Here is an 18,140-nt window from a genome sequence, read left to right as displayed (position 1 = left end):
TTATATGTATCTGTAAAGAAGAGATTGTGGGGTTTGTCCTCCACTACTTTTGATTTCCAAGCTATTCTATCTAATGCTAGTAAATATAACTTCCTGAGAAAGAAGAAATTCTCCCACTGGTTCCCTTGTCTTTGCACAAAGGAGTATTGAGAGATGTAAATATCTGTAAAGGTTAAGCTGTCGGGTTAAATTTGAGGTGTTTCAAGAGAGGGATCTCATACCTGCCTTCCACATTTTTCATTCCATCAAAAGCCATGTAAGTTGTAACTTCCCCAAATGGAAATTAGCTAAAACCCACCATCAATTTCTGGTAAAAGCTCAGTTTTCATACATCTCCTTTGCTAATTTATCAAATGCTCTCATAATATATAAATTTCTTCCAATCTAGAAAACTTCCTTTTCTATATTTATCCTATATTAATTATCAATACCTGCTGCCTTTTCATTACAGAAGTACACATTCTTGCACTTCATCCAAAAAAATAATAATAAATAAACTAAGATATTACCATAATGTGGACCCAGAATAAAATGCTACTGTAAACTTTCTGATCATGCAGAACTTTTCCGAATGAGAACAATTTTTTCCTTGATATGAAGAATAAGAACCATTAAGGCACAAAATTTGAACAGGAAGAGCTTTATTAATTTTGATTGGGTAAGAATTAATTCTTTTTCAGTTGTTCTTGTCCTTCTCCAATGTACTCTATTTAATATATCCGGATTCCTGAAACACTAGTACCCACATTGATAGACAGAGCAGAAAAGTACCCAGAAAGCTTCTAACGAAACACGAAATTCAAAAACTGGAGAGAGCCACAGAGAGACACAGAGAGAGAGAGAGAGAGAGAGAGAGAGAGGGGGTCTGTGTTGAAAGTTGAAACTTTGAAAGCATTAAAAGCATGGTACTATTGAGGAGCAGGAGCGGCAGAGAGAAGTAACAGCAAGTAAAAGAAAGAGGCCTTTGGATGGTCTAGACGTGGGGGACCCTGCTCCTTACTTGAGAAACAAAACCCAGCTATTATTGCCTCTGTCTACTCCTCCGGTCCTCCCATGAGGCCATGACAAAATAGAGGAGCAGTGCACTCCGTAACAGTACTTCCCACTTCCAGTGACCCGATTCCCCAAACCCATTTCAGTGGCCCCACCCGACCCAACTAGGTGCTATCTTTATTTTCCTCTATTTCTATAAAAAAAACAATTGGCATAATTATTCCCGCCCTTTAAGTATGGTTTAATTACTACTTTATCTTTTATATTTTAAAAAACTTTAAAATTTTCTTATATTTATTATTGCCCCTATTGTTAAATTCCATTAGTTAAATAATGACGTGACAATTTTTATTTATTTAAAAATCCTAAAAAAACTCTTAGGTTTTATTCTACTCATTTATACTTTATATTAAATTACATTATATTACCTTAATAATTAAGAAAAAAATTAACCCTAATTTAGTAGTTTCTTATTTTTTTTATATTTACTTTTTAATATGGTGTTATTTTTATTTTTCATTATTTACTTTTTAATTTGATGTTATCAATTTTAAAAAAGATCTTATTTCCATTAGGCTTTCATTTATTTACTGTGTAAATTGGCATTATCAATTTTAATAAATTCATTTTCTTAGCCGAAATAATAATTTAAATAGTCTTTTTTTTTATTGTAATTTAAAATAGTAAAAATATAACTCTAAAGTTGATAGTTGATATTTTTTTCTAAATAAGGATAGTATTGTGTTTTGATTTCTTAATGTTACAAGGACAAATTAGACATTCTAACAGTTTTTTAACACTATTAGAATTGAGGGGGGCAACAGTAATTTTATAAATAACAAGATTCTTTTAGTAATTAAGTTATAGTACAGAAATGCAACAATATTTATTCCAAAATAATTTTATTTTTTCTTTTCCACTAAACTAACTAGATGGTTTATCACACTATCTCAAGGTTCAAAAATCCTATGGGTTTTGACAGATTTTTAGGAATATCTTCTTGATACTTTTTGGCACATAAGGAGTTAGTATGGTAACATTTCTATTATGTTCTTTGTTTTCAGGTAAAAAACAGTTTATTTTATTTTATTTTATTTCTATGCATATACATTATTTCTCACTATTTATGAGTGTTGACGAAACAAGAAAACAAGAAAAAAACTTTGAATTTTTAGGATTTTATAATTAAAAATTATATTTTTATGCCAAAAAGACAAGAATGCCTCTCCACCAAATTGGTGTTTCTTAAAGTCAGTTCAAAAACTCCTTTCTATATTTCTACCCAACAAAAATTGAAAACAAAACACTCCATCTTAAAATTCCCTACAAAAGAATCCAGGAAGATAGAAAAATAATTCATACAGCTTCAAATGTTTAGAGGAACTTAATATGTCATGCAGTCGTGTGTCGATGCAAGAGCCAATAAGAACACATGTAAAGGGAATTTATTTGAGTGAAATGTTTTCTCTAGAAGATTAAAGGGTCTTTTAGGACTTTGAAGACAGGAATCACACAAAATAGAAAAAAATCATAAAATAACATGAAGTTTATGTTCAAACATACAAGGACTAATATAACTATCCTACTCTTAGGAAAAGCAAAATCTTATCCCCATTGAGGTGTCAAGAAACCCTACAATTTAATCACATTGAACACACCATAAGAAACTTTATGTTAAGTAACAAAACGTCTTCCACACAACTTCTCTCAAATTGCATTTTGCAAATTAATTTACATTCATATTTTTCTGAAGGGTAGGAGTTCTTAATGTTGACCTGGTGGAGAGTCCACCAATGAGGACAGCTCTCAGCGGTTCATAGAAGTAGGGAGTGGGGACAAGTAGGAGAGAGAAAAATATTTCATCCTATCGTTTATTTTCTGATCAAGTAAGAGGGAGAAGCAGCCGCATATCTCCATTTTAGCTGATGTTGCTTTCTCCTTCCTCTCATCTCTCTCCTTTATCCAGTTGCCAATAAAAAATCTCTCTACCTTATCTCAGTTCTTATCTAATCTTTAAAATTCTATATCTATTTTTTATCTATCCATTGACTGTTTGAAAACCATTACACAGCTACCAAACTTGCTTGCCTTTTTGTTGTGAGAAGCTAGAGCAATGTGGCCGCCTTGGTGTTCATTTGGACATATGTACTCAAAAAAAAATGTCATGACAAGAAAAGTAGTGGTGGGAGATTAGGAACATCAAACGTCTCGATCCCTTGTTCACAAGCATGTACCATATGTGGGAATTTGGTTATAAAATATTTTGTCTTTGTATGTTGGTGCATGATGTCTTGTATTCCGTCACTTACGAGTTTATGGATTGATTTCAATCACTATCATTATCGTGAAATATTTGTTTAATATAATAGAATTGCGATCTTAGTACTCTCACAATCTTTTGATCGTTATAAGTATTAGATTATGAGATACGATAAGCATGGTGTTAAGTACTTTCTAATCTTCAAAATATTGAGATCCTAAACCTTCCTTATTGGCTATTGGTTCTATCTTTCTAATACCCATGAACAGACACTTTATCTATACCTAAAATAAGTACAAATATAATTTATTAAAGGCATTGTATGTGTAGTCTCCCCCCTCTTCTTTTCAATACTAAATATAATAAACCTTTCCACAAAAAAGAAAAAGCGAATTTTGTTTATTGATGAGTTTCTTAGTTAAAATAGACTAGTGGGAAAGTGGTTATTATTAATATTATTACTATTATAAACTAAACTCCTACTATTTTTATCATGCTACATGACTTGTGTACAAGTTTTGCTGTTTTGATCATTGACACTTGTAAGGATGACGAGGCTATTCCCACTTAGGAATTTCATAGCCGACTAGCTGTTTTGGATCCAGTTTGTATATTTATTATTTTTTAGAGCAAATTGCATCCCCAAAGTGGACCTCTAGTGACAGTTTAAAAAGCGGGACCTTAAAATTGAATTTTATTGGATATATTTGTCAAATTTATCACTGGCTTTTTCGTCTTTTTAAAAAATATCCCTCTAATAAACAGTGTTTGACAGGTTCTTAATAACAAATTGAACAAATTTATCCAACAAAAAATCAATTTTGTAGTCTATGTGCTTTTTCATAAAGTGTAAAACCTTTTTGGGTCAATGCAATTTGCTCTATTCTTTAATATAAATAACCTCTTAGTGGGGGGGGGGGGGGGGGGGAAATCAATTATGATTCTCTGCATGGCTTTTTTCACGTCATTAAAGAATTAACCACAGCTGAACCACAAATATATCATAGTAGCCTTGGTTGTAAATGTAATTTTTGTTTAATCTATGTCTTTCTCTAAGATTACTACTGTGGTATGCAATTTGACTTGAAGTAGTACTTATATGTTTTATCATCTTGATGTATGAATAATATACAGGTGACATTTGAGAGTTAGGTTCCATGTCATGACTCTTCATGTTCATGAGTTTTCCTCTTTTTTTTCTTTTTTTTTTTTTTTTTTTTTTTTGATAAATGTGTTCTTGAGAGATCACCATTCTACTTTCTTTAAATTTTCACTTAAATATAATACAATATGTTTATGTATGAATCACATTAAATCTCATGTTTTTTTTGTCCTTATGATATTTACACTAAAATAAATCAATGCAATACAAAACTCAAATCTCAATTGATGGCAAAGACGCATCGATATCAGTTTCATTAGCTGAGAACGATCTCATCATACCCTAAAGATCAACTTTACTTACATTTCATATAAGGGATGCACACATATGTATAGACAAGTTATCATTTAATCATTTTTTGTATTTTCGCAAAACTATATTTTCCATTTGCAAAGTAGAAGCAAACCCAAGCATACATTGAAAAAAAAAGAAAGATGATGGAACCTTTTCCATAGTTGTTATTCTTTGAGAAGAATCTCTTCAAGGTGGCTTGTGTTCATTGTCATGCATGGAAGATATGTCGAATTACAAATGTTAATATCACATCCATCTTGATATTGGGAATCGAATAGTTCTCTGGCACGTGGTATAATGCAAAATATTATACTTTTATTGCATGCAGGATAACCGATGATAATGTGCCACGTGTATAATGGCTAATTATTTTTAAGTCTATTAATAATATATTTTATGTATCTAAAGAAAGTTATATTGATAATTTCAAACCGGCCAATTGGTGGAAGTGGTGGTGTGGGTGGACTGAATAATTTACCATTAAAGAAAAAGGAAAAAGGGAAAGAAAGAAGAAAGAAACCCTAATAAAATCCTTATCTTAAGTGTTCACCCAATTTGTTTATAATCTAATTTTCTCAAACGTTCAAGGCAAAGGCACATACCAAAACGAGATTGGAATATGTTCCCATGGTCTGAAAATGTCTTTTCGTGCCATCAAAACAAAACATCTTCTTAAGAGAGAACGGTGGAAGTATGAGTGCACCTTATCCATCCCTTATTGCCTTAAAAGTTAAAAAGAAAGAAAGAAAAGCAGAATAGGAAACCTCAAAGACAGTGAATTGAGGCTTGTGGAGACTATTATTACTATAACGAGTGAAGAGCACTTTCTCTTATAGGAAATGACACTTGTATCAAAATATTAATAACAAAACTTATCTTGGATTCAATCCCCTTAATTACCCTTATACCTCCTTTTTGCCTTTCGGCATTGTTTTCTTCAAAACTGGTTCTTCATCTGGATCATCTTTCCTATGATGTCTCCTACAGTCTTCAATGAATTCTGATCTTCTATCCTAGTAGAAGTCTACATTCTTTTTATATTTCTTTAACCATGCATTAGGAGATGGACCCGCCTCTAAATTTTAATAAAAATAAATAGAATAAAATCTGATATGAATCCCTTCTAATATGTGTGACAATAATTTGTGAGAGGAACACAAATTTCTATCTGTCAAATTGAGGGTCCCTACTCTTCTTTGACTCTGATGCCCACGACTGACAATTATATATAGAAGCCTGTTCAAAACAGGGTAAGAAAAGAGGAAAAAGTGAAAAAAACGAAAAGCAAATATACTTGGTCACTTTCGTAGGAGAACAAAATACTGGTAGTAGTAGTCAGGACATGAACAGAGTACCCAAAAGAGCCTTTACTCTAATAATTGAACCCAACCCAATTTGAGAAATTGAATGTCAACAACCATTTGATTATGATCAAGTGGTGAGTAGAGTAGAGGAGATGAGGTCCCACTCCACATGTATTAAATACTAGGTGGGTTCATGACATTAGATAAGAAGGTTAAAGAACCCAAAATTTTTAAGTGAGAAGATTGGTTCAGGGGACCCATGTCCATGTGGGTTTGCATTGTCGCCGGCCAAAACTAACACTGACAGGATAAAAATAAATAACGGGAGCCACTACTCAGTACTACTGCTACTACTGAAGGACACTAAATGGATCAAGGGGAGCAAATGGTGGAATTTTGAGTGTGGGCTCGGTAGCATAAATTCATGTTCAATGGTTGTTCCTATGGAAGCTAAGGTAGCTTTCGGTCCTTCCAAATATGAACCGACCTTTAATTTTAGAATGTCTCAACAATCTCATGCACAGAGCTTGTTGGCCCACTCTGTTTTATCTCTCAACTTCCTCCACCTCCTTATTCTTCCTCTGGTACACACTGCAAGTCAAATCCATAAACCTTATAATAAAGACTCATCATGAAAAAGAAGGATAAGCTATGGCTTTTATGAGTTCATTGCCACCAATGGGTGGAAGTTGAAAGTGATTCGTCTCTGTGTATTTTTGTGTTCTTTTTATTTGTTTCCTTGTCCATGTTACTAAAATTAAATAAGAAACTGATAACACAGCCACTGACCAATGTAAACCGTTTTATGCTAACCACGTGTAGATAAGAGCTTTAAAAGTTGCATAGAGATATTAATTAAGATTGACTGAACATTATCTTTGCTTTGAAGTGGATTAAGAATGAATGGAAAGAGACCACTCCCACTCTCAATTTTCCATTAATTACTCACTTAGTGTTTGACATTTTCCTCTTTTCCCACTTAATTGTTTGACCCACCTCCATATTCTAATGTTTTTGACTTTGTGTTTAGTCGGCTGTGTCATTGATTTGCACTTAATTGGATATAAAACTAAATCAAGACAGATGAAACACTTAAAAGAAGACAAAAGCAAACTGAAAAAGGAGTTTCAGAAGTGTTTGACATCTTACTTGTTCCTCCCATCAGGGATATTTGGCTAAGCATCAAAACCATAACTTCAATGGTCAGTTGCGTCGGTTGAATGATGAAAGCTCTGCCCAAGACAATATAGTTCAAGAAACCAAAGTCAACACCACTGCAAAATAACCACGTAGTTAGAACTCAGAACGCAAGGAAAGCATCTCAACACACTCAGGAATGTGATGTGCTGCACATTTGCCTTTTTAACTAGTTGTTTTACCAACGTGTGATTTAAGTTGGTCAAGTTTCATAATTGCTTACATTGATTAAGCTACATTTGCACACTAGAGAAGTGCGGTAGCAAGGGTTAAGGATTCAGGTTTACCAACTACACCGACCCATATCTGAGTTCGTTAATAATTGCTATTCAAATCTTCAATTGATTGATAACAATGATCTACGTAGCATAGCTTCCTTTAAGAGGACTGCTTTGACCTATCCTTATCCCCAGCCACTCCCCCAGCCACTTTAATAACAAAACAGATAAAAACAAGTCATGTCATCAGCCATAGTAGTAGAGATTCCAGAGAGAACGATTGCTGCCTCTCGTTTCCAATATGAATTCTCTTTCGGTATTCCATTTCAACTGCCAATAGCATTGGGAAAAACTTCTCCTATGAAATGATGACCCAACGAACGTCTCACTTTCTTGCTATCTTCTTTTTTTTTAGCACTTTCTTGCTATCATGAAACAGTATTTGGTCTTCAAATGAGACAATCAAGATCATGGGCTTGGGCATTACAACTATCATGCACAGCCCATTATTCTTGATAGTAAAGCTAAATGTTGAGCCCTTGAAGATCAAGCTTAGCCAAGAACGAGCCTTTGTTCTGATGGAATTATTGATTAAAGAACTCCAAGACATGAGCAGACATATAAGTTGAATTCGAATTTTTTAGATACCAGCTTTCTGGTAATGCTCATGTAATTTGTGCTGCAGCTTCCTCTATCTGATTTCCATCAGCCATTTCACCCAATCAACTTTATAAATCTTCACATTTTCCTTGAAGGAAAAGAAATAAAATAATGGTGTAGGAAAAACAAGAAAAAATCAGCAGATGTTTTGTTGTAAGGGTTCTATACATTTTTTTAGCCGGAAAGTAACGTTCCAGAGAGGCACGCTCGTATGGTGAAAAGTTCCTGCACTGGGTAATTTCACAAATATAAAATAAAAAAAATAGAAATTGAAGAAAAATGGAAAGGCAAAAAAAAAAAAAGCATACACAATTCAATGGAAAGTATAACCTGCGTAAAGGCCAAGTAACCAAATTGATTTAATTGTGTTAGGTGGGACATTCTCTTGAATGTGCCTAAGAGAAGAATGCAGTTTCACCTCATCTCATGTAATCCCGTGAACACAAAATATAATATTGGAGCAGTTGGAAGAATGCCCATTTATCAGAGAACAAAATACTCAAAAACCTAGATATGAGTATGCAACATTTTTACTGTTTTACCAAGAAAATAGCCATGAATCAATGACCCAAAACCCCAGATAAGATCAGCATGCCCGAGCTGAGAACAGAAAGGTTTGGAAAATACATTCAGTGCAAGAGTTGTACTGCCCAGCGGCCACCTTGAAAACCAACTTATTAAGGAGATTCCATCATACTACTTGAAAATTTTCACTAGACACCAACTTGAAATCCAATGATAAATAATAAACCGACCAATGCTGCAAGAAAAATTATAAGAAGCTCAACTTTACCACCATTACTTTGTTTTCAATCTCACCTCATACCACTAGAATGTGGCTGGGTCTCTACCAAGATTACAAACTAACTCCACAAGATAGACATTAGTCTTCCACAAATGGAATCAGACATAGGCACATTATATATGTGGTTTCCATCACAGTTTAGGAAAGGTAACCCGAGAAGAATTATCCCTCAAGGTTTCGTATATGTTCAATACTCATCTTATTACAATATGTCACCTGCAGCATAGATATCACTCACCTTGCCTCAACCTACACCTTAGTGAGGATAGGACTTCAACCTTCAAATACAATAGGCCTCGGCCTTCCCAATAATCAAAAGAAGATTGATGCAAACCCAACCCAATCTACTCTAGGCTCTTCATGATATAATAAAAAAGTCGCAATAGCATATAACACACAAGTTGCAAACGTAATTACTTACTCAAAAATAATTCCTCGAGTTCGATGGAATCCAATCAACCATTCGAACCCATCACCACAAGTGCACCCCACTGCTCATGAGAACGTGTTGGACTAACAGTGATCATTCTTCTCTCCTCTAATATTTTGGAATTCTCAAGAGAAAATCTTGATCACACAAAGAAAATCGTATATAAAAGAAAATTACTCCAGAAATAGATTGAGATTTTCTACCAAAAACGAGAATTTCCAACAAAAAATCTGCCCAAGATACACCTTGCCAAGGATACTCACTACTAACCAGCTGATAGGTGTCCGTGCTTCGATGATAGAATGTTGCCAACAATGACAACATCCAAATACAACCGCTGCACTAACAACCTAAACCTTTGCTGATAGAATCGCCATCACTTACTGATCATAACCATACCACTAAACTCTAACTTTGAACTTCGAGCCCCAACCCTATTCTGACCTACGAGAAGTTGGTTGTTTCTTAAGATCCTGGATTCTTGGCCCCTAGTTGGTCTCCTACCAATCTAGGACTATGTCACTGAAAAAAAAAAGAAAAAAAAGAAAGGTCTATATCCTCTCTCAGAATTCATGATTTACATGGATTTGGAAGAAATGCATTGTCCAGTAAGTCAAGTAGACGTTGGTTTTGAAGGGTATTAGTGTTATAGGTTTTAGTTTTCTGTCCTTGATTATAGTTAAGTCAAGCCTTAAGTGGTGGACGTTTCTGCATTATTTTAATGTAGGAACTTCCACCTAGGGGATGAGTGCTTTGCTGCTTTCTCAAACCATGGGCAGTATTCACACCGTGTCCCATTTTCTCTTCTTCTCCTCAACTTATCTTCTCTCTTTCCTATGCTCAGGTGATGATTCAGGTTTCATTACTCACATAGGACCAAAGCTTTGCTTTCAGTGTCTAGGATAAATTCCTGATTCCTGAAATGGAGTTAAGGTTGTTTCCTACTTTTTGGTGTACAGCCACCTCCATTGCTTCTATCTGTCAGAACCCTTTTGATGAATATGCATCATGAGCAGGACTCTGTCATTACTGTGATGAAGTTCTTGGAAAGCACTGTCTCAATAACTTTCACAGAATGATCATCTACATTTAATGTGAAGGATAATATTTTCCTTGTTCCTACGAAAACCTTAATTTGTCAGGCAGAACCCTTCTCCTGAGAACCTGTCACTGGTTGATTGATTACTGTGATATTCAGGGTGCTTTTCTCCCTATACTATAAAGTACAAAGTGTCCACAGTCAAAGTTTTAGACCAAAGAGACAACCTAACCACCTGCATTTTAAAGTTTAAATTTCTGCAGTTAAGGTTTTCACCTTCTCTGTGATCTTTTGTTTGGGGCCTTTGACTACTCTTTTGGGCATCATACATCCGTCTCATTACAGTTCCTTATATTGTTGTTGGTGATGTTTCTCATGGCCAGCTACATTGGATTCATTCTCTATAAAAGAATTCTTTAACCTACAGCATTACAGCTGGCTCTAAGCCTTCCAGAATTACTCGGAATGTTCAAATTTCATTTAAGAGAGAGAGAGAGAGAGAGAGAGAGAGAGAGAGAGAGAGAGAGAGAGAGAGAGAGAGTGATATAGCCTCGATTGATTGAGGACCAAATGTAGGATCTAGAACCAAAGGAAGATTCAAGTACGGCTGAAATTAGGCATTTTAAGGGTGATTTAAGGCTATGCAAGAACTAGGGTTCTAGGGCATGGATGCGGCTGAGAGCTGGATCAAAGATTATAATTATGGAGATGGTATGGCTAAAAGTAGGGGGACAATCCGATGGTAGATAGCGCGGGTTGAAATTTTTCAGGAAACACTTTATATTTGCAATGAAATTTGGCAGAAATATTGCAAACCTTAACATTACTCAGAAGGTGTATGTAAGTAGGGCTTGGGTGAGGTTTTAGTGATCTCTATTGGTGAGGAAGAGACTTAAATGATGAGGATCAAATGAGGCAGATAAAGGGATTATTGTTAAGTTTTGGGGGGACTAATCTGCCGAACTTAGTGACCTTTCACGGCAGCTGCTTCAAAGTCAACCTTTTATCAGCAGCTTGAGGTGGACGAAGGATATTTAGGGCGCGTTTGATAACGTTCTTAAAAAACGTTTCTGGCGTTCTTCTGTTCTTTGGGAACGGAAGAACGGGTTAGAGGCGTTTGATAAAACGGTTCATTCTTCTGTTCTTTAAGAACGGACCAGTCAGAAAAGTGTTCTAAAGAACGCTTTTTGCAGAACATAAAAAAGATGTTTTTACCAAAGAACAGAAACGGAAGTGATAAAATTGGTTCAAATTGAAGCCTTAGAACAAGTTTATCAAACACCAAATTATTTTTCAACCCCAAAAAAAAAAAAAAAAAACACTTAACATATTCTATTTAGTGTTTTAAAAAATTTTTCAGAACGGATTTATCAAACGCTCATTTTCAACTAAAGAACGGTCTTTTAGCATAGAAACATTAAAAAACGGTTTTGCATAAGAACTAGTTTCTCAGAACGGAAACGTTACCAAACGCATACTTAATGAGCCAACTGATGTGTTCTGGACTTCAAACACCGAATCCCTCACACTACCTAGGAATTTAGCATCAAATATTCCAGACACTTGGACTTTATGTTAGATTGATATAAACCAGGTCCAGGTTAGGGGTATTTTAGTAATTTCCCTAGACTTAGGGTTTTCCCAGGAAATTCCAGCAAATAAGGATGAAGATTCTAGTGTTTCAGAGGGTGCTTTCACACTTTCAAATCCAGTTACAGTCTAAACAGGGTTCTAGGTATTTGCAGGTTTCAGGGTTTTAGAGGGTTCGGCTAGGGTTAAGGAAGGGGAGGGGTCTTGCTGTCCTCTAGTTCAGAACTGGTTGTGAGGCTGTTCTATACTTTCAGAACTTAAGTTTTAGGTATTTGTGGTTGTAGGGGAAAGTCTGAACTATAAGGAGATTGAATCCCAGAAGTTCAAATTCTGTAGAATTTTCTTAATGAAGAAGAAGTGCAGAATTTAGAAACTTAGAAACACAAAGCTTAATTCAAAATTCTGGCGGCAGGTTTAAGTTCTAAAGGGTGGGGCAACCTAAAGGACAAGGAAGGAATGTCTAAAGGGCTGGGATTTGAAAGCAAGAGGGAGGGAATCCTAAGGGAGTCTTTGGGTAGCAGGAGGGGTTAGGGGGCTTGCAGGAGCTAGGCCAGTGGGGGGAAACGGGCTGGGAAGGTCGTGGGTCTTAGGTGAAGTGACCAGGGGAGTCGTAGGGCCTAGGGAGGCTACTAGAGTGGTAAGGCAGCAAGGGCATGGGGTGGGGAAAGGGTGCAGAGCAGGGGAGGGGCAGGGGTTGGGTGCGTGGGGCCTTGGGGCAGTGGGGAAGGGTGGGGGCTTGCACTTGGTGGAAAGGCTGCTGTGGTTGATGTGCAGTGTAACTGCTGAACTTGGTTGAAGGCTGCAGGGAATTGCTTGAAGAATGCTTTTAGGCTGCTGGATCGATGAGAAGGAGCTGAAACTTGAATGAAGATGCTGGAAATTTAAAGAATTTCTCAAAACCTGCCGAGGCCCCCTCAAAACAAAATCCCCAGTCCTTACTCAAAACTTCAATAATCCATACTGAAAATTACAACGCAAGAAGAGGCTATTTATAGCCTAAAAAGAAGAATCTAACTAGGGTTGGGAATCCTTAATAGATGAGGATCCCAACACTAGACTACCACCGCTCAAAAGGAATCAAATTACTACAAGTTCACAACCCTAGGATTAGAATCTTGTAAAAGACACTTAACTTGAGACTCAAGCTAACACTTCCATAAGAACAAACTCTAAAAGATAAGAACCACCTTTGGATAAGGAATCTTATTTTATCCACAACTAACTTTTAAAGGACTTGGACTCTTCATAACTCAAAACTGACTAACCCAAATAGAAAAACAAAAGTAGATCCATGGCATCATGTGCTTTGTCCATCTCAACTTAAGTTGTAACTTTTCTCTTTTCCTAGTTTTGACCTCTTTGACCTCTCTGAGGAGGTGGGATGTACTTTACAATGTGTTTCTTTTTTCTTGATGAATGAAAAATATCATTACAAAAACCTCAAAGTAGAGGAAAGGAGAAGAATGTACAAGGAGAGGGGGGGGGTCTAGAAATAACTATGTGGCAACAAGGAAGAGCCTAGACCCTAGGTAACAACAATCAGCTTAATCCTATGGGTATCCAAAACCGAGGGAGAGGGAAGCAACTCAAGCCTACCAAAGAAAAAGCAAATGACTTTCCAAATAAAGTCCAGATATCTGGAGTAGTAGGTCCATCTCCCAAGATTCTATTCTCACCATAAAGTGAGAAATCGTAACACCAAACACCAACTTGCCAATCAAATCACAAAAAAGATATCCCAAAACATGATCTCCAAGCCATAACCAACCCTTGGAAAACCCGAAGGAGCATCTAAGGCAAGGCCAAATGGAGGAGATGGCTTTCTCCATATAAAGCGAGAGAAGGGGCAAGAGAAGACGAGGTGATGGTTCACATCTTCAAGTCCATTCCAACAAGGACGTAGTTGGGGTTGATGGTGAGGTGTCTATGGATGAGGAATGATTTAGTAGGGAGACAAACGTTGAACGTTCTCTAGCTATTGAAGGCATGGTGGGAAGCGTGGCCTTTGAACTAAACCAAAGAGTGCCAAGCGACTAGTTGACTAGGTTTTCCACCAAGGTTCCAAGTAGAGAAGGAGAAGGTACCTATAGGGGAGGGGTACCAGATTGTACGGATGTACAATCTTGAGGGATAGGGAGCAAGGGGGAAAGATTGGACCAGACCTGAGTGAGACTCAGAGGGGGGAACCCAAGATTTGCTAGAGATGAAGGTAGATAGTAAAATGGACTTTGGGATACAAGTTCCGTAGACTTGGTGGGGGCTCAAAAGGTTGTAAAGGACACCCAGGATGCCACTAGTCAAGCCAAAAGGTGATGAAGGTAGCATCAGCCACTTGAGTGAGATGGCAGAGAGAGTAATAGGTCTTGGGAGGAGGCACTTCCTTTAGGCCTAGGATGGGTTTGAAGGAGTTGGGACAGTCCGAATGGAGACAGATCTGAACAAGTAGGAGGGAATCCAATTGACCCAGATGGAGTCATGCTTAGTGGAAATCTTTATATAAACTTCAACAAGATGGTATAGTCACAAATTTGGCAAAAACCAAGGCCACCTTCAGTTCTAGGGAGGCAAGAAAAGGACCAGAAGACTAATATACATTATCTATCGAGTAATAATGCACACTCTTGCCTAATCGATTCTCCTTCTTCTTAAACTTGCTCTACTCTTCTTCTCTAATTCTTCCTCCTTCCTACTCTCAAACCTACCTTCAATTGTTCTTCATCCATTAATTACTATGTTGGTTTTTAAGTCTTTCAACACCAAGGAACCCTGATCTAGACTTGAAATACTTGATGTGAAACTCTCAGCTGAGGACTGCAATTCCTTAGCACAAGTAGATATTGCATAAAACTATCATGATCTAATCTCCTTAGTAGGGCAGCAATATACAGGCTATTAATTAACCTTATTACAACAACTGGACTAGGAATAGAAATTCTAATTAGTACAAGCACACACTATCAAAGAAAAAAACACTTAGACTTCAATCTCAGTTCATTCTAGCAATTAGTAGATTATAAGCTCCTACCAAGACTATATAACAACTTGAAATTACCTTGCAAGTCAACTCCTAACTCTCTCTTACTTAGAAAACTAAGAAAAAAAATAAAGACTAATTTTTTTTTGAGATTATTTAATATATTAAGTTCAACCCTTGTTGGAATTAAAGCCGATTGGATCAGTTCTTACTGGGTCTTCCCTCCAAAGCAGCCCAACATGTCAGTCTAACCAATCTAGATTTCTATCGGGTATGACATACAGGCTTTCTTCTCCTCAACCTCATTAACATCCGTCAGTTAGACTGTCTAGGAGGTTTTTTTTTTTCCCCTTTTCTTTTGGGCGAATGTTTAGGAGGTGTTGGTTGGCCTAGTTATGTCTGATCAAGCTGAATATCACCAAATAGTTCATTGTTCCCCCCCCCCCCCCAATTTGATGCCAGACTTGCCCCCATCTCTGTGCAAATAAACATATTCAAATATCATTTGGAGTTCAGGCCAATAAGGCAACCCTTGAGCCTTGCACTATTTCCATGATGGGTGCACCTGAATACATTATAAGACTATGCTGAACATATACTATTCACATATCAAATTAAAATAAAGTAACAACCACACAGAAGACCACACTAAACAGGGTATGTTACTGATATACCTCCATATCAAACATTAACATCGTCAACAGGAGCTAACCTAGTGATTGAATTCTATCCGAACCCCGTGGTTTCAAGCATAGATTGACGACTTGCTTTCTTGTTGGCTGCCTCAACCACACCATCGGTCCATGACCAATTAGTAAACCTGTTCAACATGACCCCGCAAATATTGTCAGATTAATATTATCAGCTTTCCCCTGAAGTGGGTACTTTGGATCTGATATCAACTTCTGGTGGTACATACAATAAATAACATTTTCCCTGATGAACTTGGCCACCTTAAATGCCATTAGAACTGAGTATGACTGTACACAAAATTGTGAAGTAAACAACGGCCACAGAGTGAATTCATATTCTCCGAATGCCTTAGACGTAACTTCTCTGATGATATTAATGCCCAAAGTAGAAAATGGCCAAGGAGAACTGAGCAAGTGCAATTCTACCTATGGTATGTATATTATACGTTGGCAAGGATCGGATTTTGTGGCATTTCTTGACAAACTCTTTTCTTTCCTTACAATCCTTTTCTTGACAACCATATAAATCAGGTTTTATTCTCGTATGCAAATCCAACTTAATAGCCAAAAATATGACCCTTGTTGGATGCAAAAGTCCAGAACTATTAACTCAAGCAGTACATCGCGTTCTGTTTAATATGCTAAATGTTGAGCTATTAGCCTATTACAGCTAATGCCCAAGTAAATCAGTGCAATGTTTCTGTACCTCCCTGGCTCTGTTGCAACTGGAGGGTATGAAACCATGGGATTCTCTTAGCTTCCACTATGGATGTTTCAGCAATGGCTACTTTAACTAACACAATAGAAGAGAACCTGACTCTTTTTGAAGTCTATGTCGACTTCTTTTTTCTATGGATTGAAATTGGATATATTTTGGGCCTCTAGAAGTGCTAAGTGTATTCTAGGAGTATCAGAGGAGTACTCTCTCCGTTGATCATATTATAGGTGATTTCTTAGTGACAAATTTTAACTGGAAGCTAGTGCTCATGCCCTATATACTTCTCCCTCCTTGGCTCGCTATGTTCTTTCTATTATTTTTAATTCTGTCTTTCCTTCATTTATGCCTTACTCTATCCGAATCCTAAACCCGTTACCTTGTTTAAACCCTTCAATCCCAAATGCTTCGTATTTAAATCAGTTCCATTTAAGTATGTAATCAGTAGTAACCAATGTTGCTAGGAATTAGAACCGACTCTGACACTTCCAATAGTTCATTGATTCAGACCTGATTCAGATAGCTTTGATGAAGTACTTAGTAACCAGTATCTACTTTTGTTGTCTCCTCTCACAGCACATGTAGTGTCAGGTTTGAAATCCAAACCTATACCTCGCCAATAGATGTAAGATTTTCATGTTTACAGTCATCCAAGCAGGAAATTGGATTCTCCTAATTCCGAAGGTCCTTCCTAAAAAATAAATAAGTAAAACCTCAACATACATTATAAACGTCAAATTGACCAGTTATGGATGAATTGGCTTGCCATGCATAGAGGATAACATTCAGAATTTTAGAGACTTCAAACAAGCTCTACTCGGCACTTGATAACTGTTGGATGTCTACATTCGCCGATCAAGTTCTTCAAGAATAATGTGTCTATTCATCCAAATAATAGTAGTTCAATTGATAGTGAACTAAAATCTAATCTGAGAACTGTAAGCAGTTTCAAAGTTTCAACTAGAATCTAATCTAGGCAAATAATAATAGTTCAATCAGTAGTGAACATAAATCAAATCTACACCAGTAAGATCTAATAAAGGAAAGTCACAAATTGCCGTAACGTTCTTCATCTACCTGTTTCAGGTTAGGCTTGACAGAAGCCAAATGTTCACCTTACCTGTGAAACATCACATCGAAGAAGAAGTTCGATCGTCACATTCAATACTTTCTCCGAATACAATAGAGCGACATAGGCATTGTCGAGATCTCCATGTATACACAATTCGTCTGCGATCATCGTATGCACGGACCTCAAGAACGTAGTATGACAAATGTAGGAAATAAAATCAAGTAGAGGTCAAATGAATAGAATTGGGCAAACTATCCCGCTAAAACTTGAATCAGGGAAAGGAATGAAAATTCCCAATTAATCCCCTTCAGTCAGGCAATGCCAGGATTGATTGAATGGTAAAATCATACTTTTCACTGGAAAGGTTATGGATTTGACCTATGTGAACGGCATTTCATTTTCAATATTAAAAAAAACACCAATAATAAAAATAAAATAAATAAAATAAAATAAAATAATCCCTTACTATCTAAAAATATATTAAAATACCCCTACGGTCAAGGTGATGGAAGTTTGGATTGTGATAGTTTTCTTTTCTTTTTTAATGAAAAATTGCTTCACCGTCCCAAAAGAAATAAAAAAGCATTGGCTCAATTTTGTTTAGAAGAGTTTGTGGTTTTGTCTCTTTCTCTTCCTTTGTTTTTTAAGTTAGTTTTGTAAATTAGTTTAAACTTTAAACCCTAATACTATAATAGGTTAGTAACCCTGACTCCAAAATGTGTTATTATCTCAGAA

At 36.4% G+C, this 18,140-nt stretch overlaps 1 protein-coding gene across 6 annotated transcripts; it reads right to left on the bottom strand.

Moving 5' to 3' along the window:
* Window positions 1-5,749: 5,749 nt before the first annotated feature.
* On the bottom strand, window positions 5,750-17,725 carry LOC149015148 (uncharacterized). Of its 6 annotated transcripts, none has more exons than XR_016173677.1 (4): window positions 17,454-17,725; window positions 15,639-15,746; window positions 8,257-8,318; window positions 5,750-7,287 (listed from the first exon to the last, which is right to left on the bottom strand). XR_016173677.1 is itself a non-coding variant. In XM_089157319.1 (4 exons), exons 1-4 carry the CDS (start codon window positions 17,571-17,573, stop codon window positions 6,528-6,530), a joined length of 384 nt encoding a protein of 127 aa, XP_089013445.1. In that variant the 5' UTR covers window positions 17,574-17,725; the 3' UTR covers window positions 5,750-6,527. The 6 variants fall into 6 exon arrangements, 1 of the variants encoding a protein (XP_089013445.1); XM_089157319.1 differs by lacking the exon at window positions 15,639-15,746 and having other exon boundaries at window positions 5,750-6,604; window positions 7,163-7,287; XR_016173676.1 differs by having other exon boundaries at window positions 15,639-17,725.
* Window positions 17,726-18,140: the final 415 nt, after the last annotated feature.

The sequence above is a fragment of the Hakea prostrata genome, chromosome 5 (assembly GCF_041222555.1).
Source record: "Hakea prostrata isolate BN-2017 chromosome 5, UWA_Hpros_2, whole genome shotgun sequence".
Classification (NCBI taxonomy): Eukaryota; Viridiplantae; Streptophyta; class Magnoliopsida; order Proteales; family Proteaceae; genus Hakea; species Hakea prostrata.
This window is presented reverse-complemented; position numbering and strand designations above follow the sequence as displayed.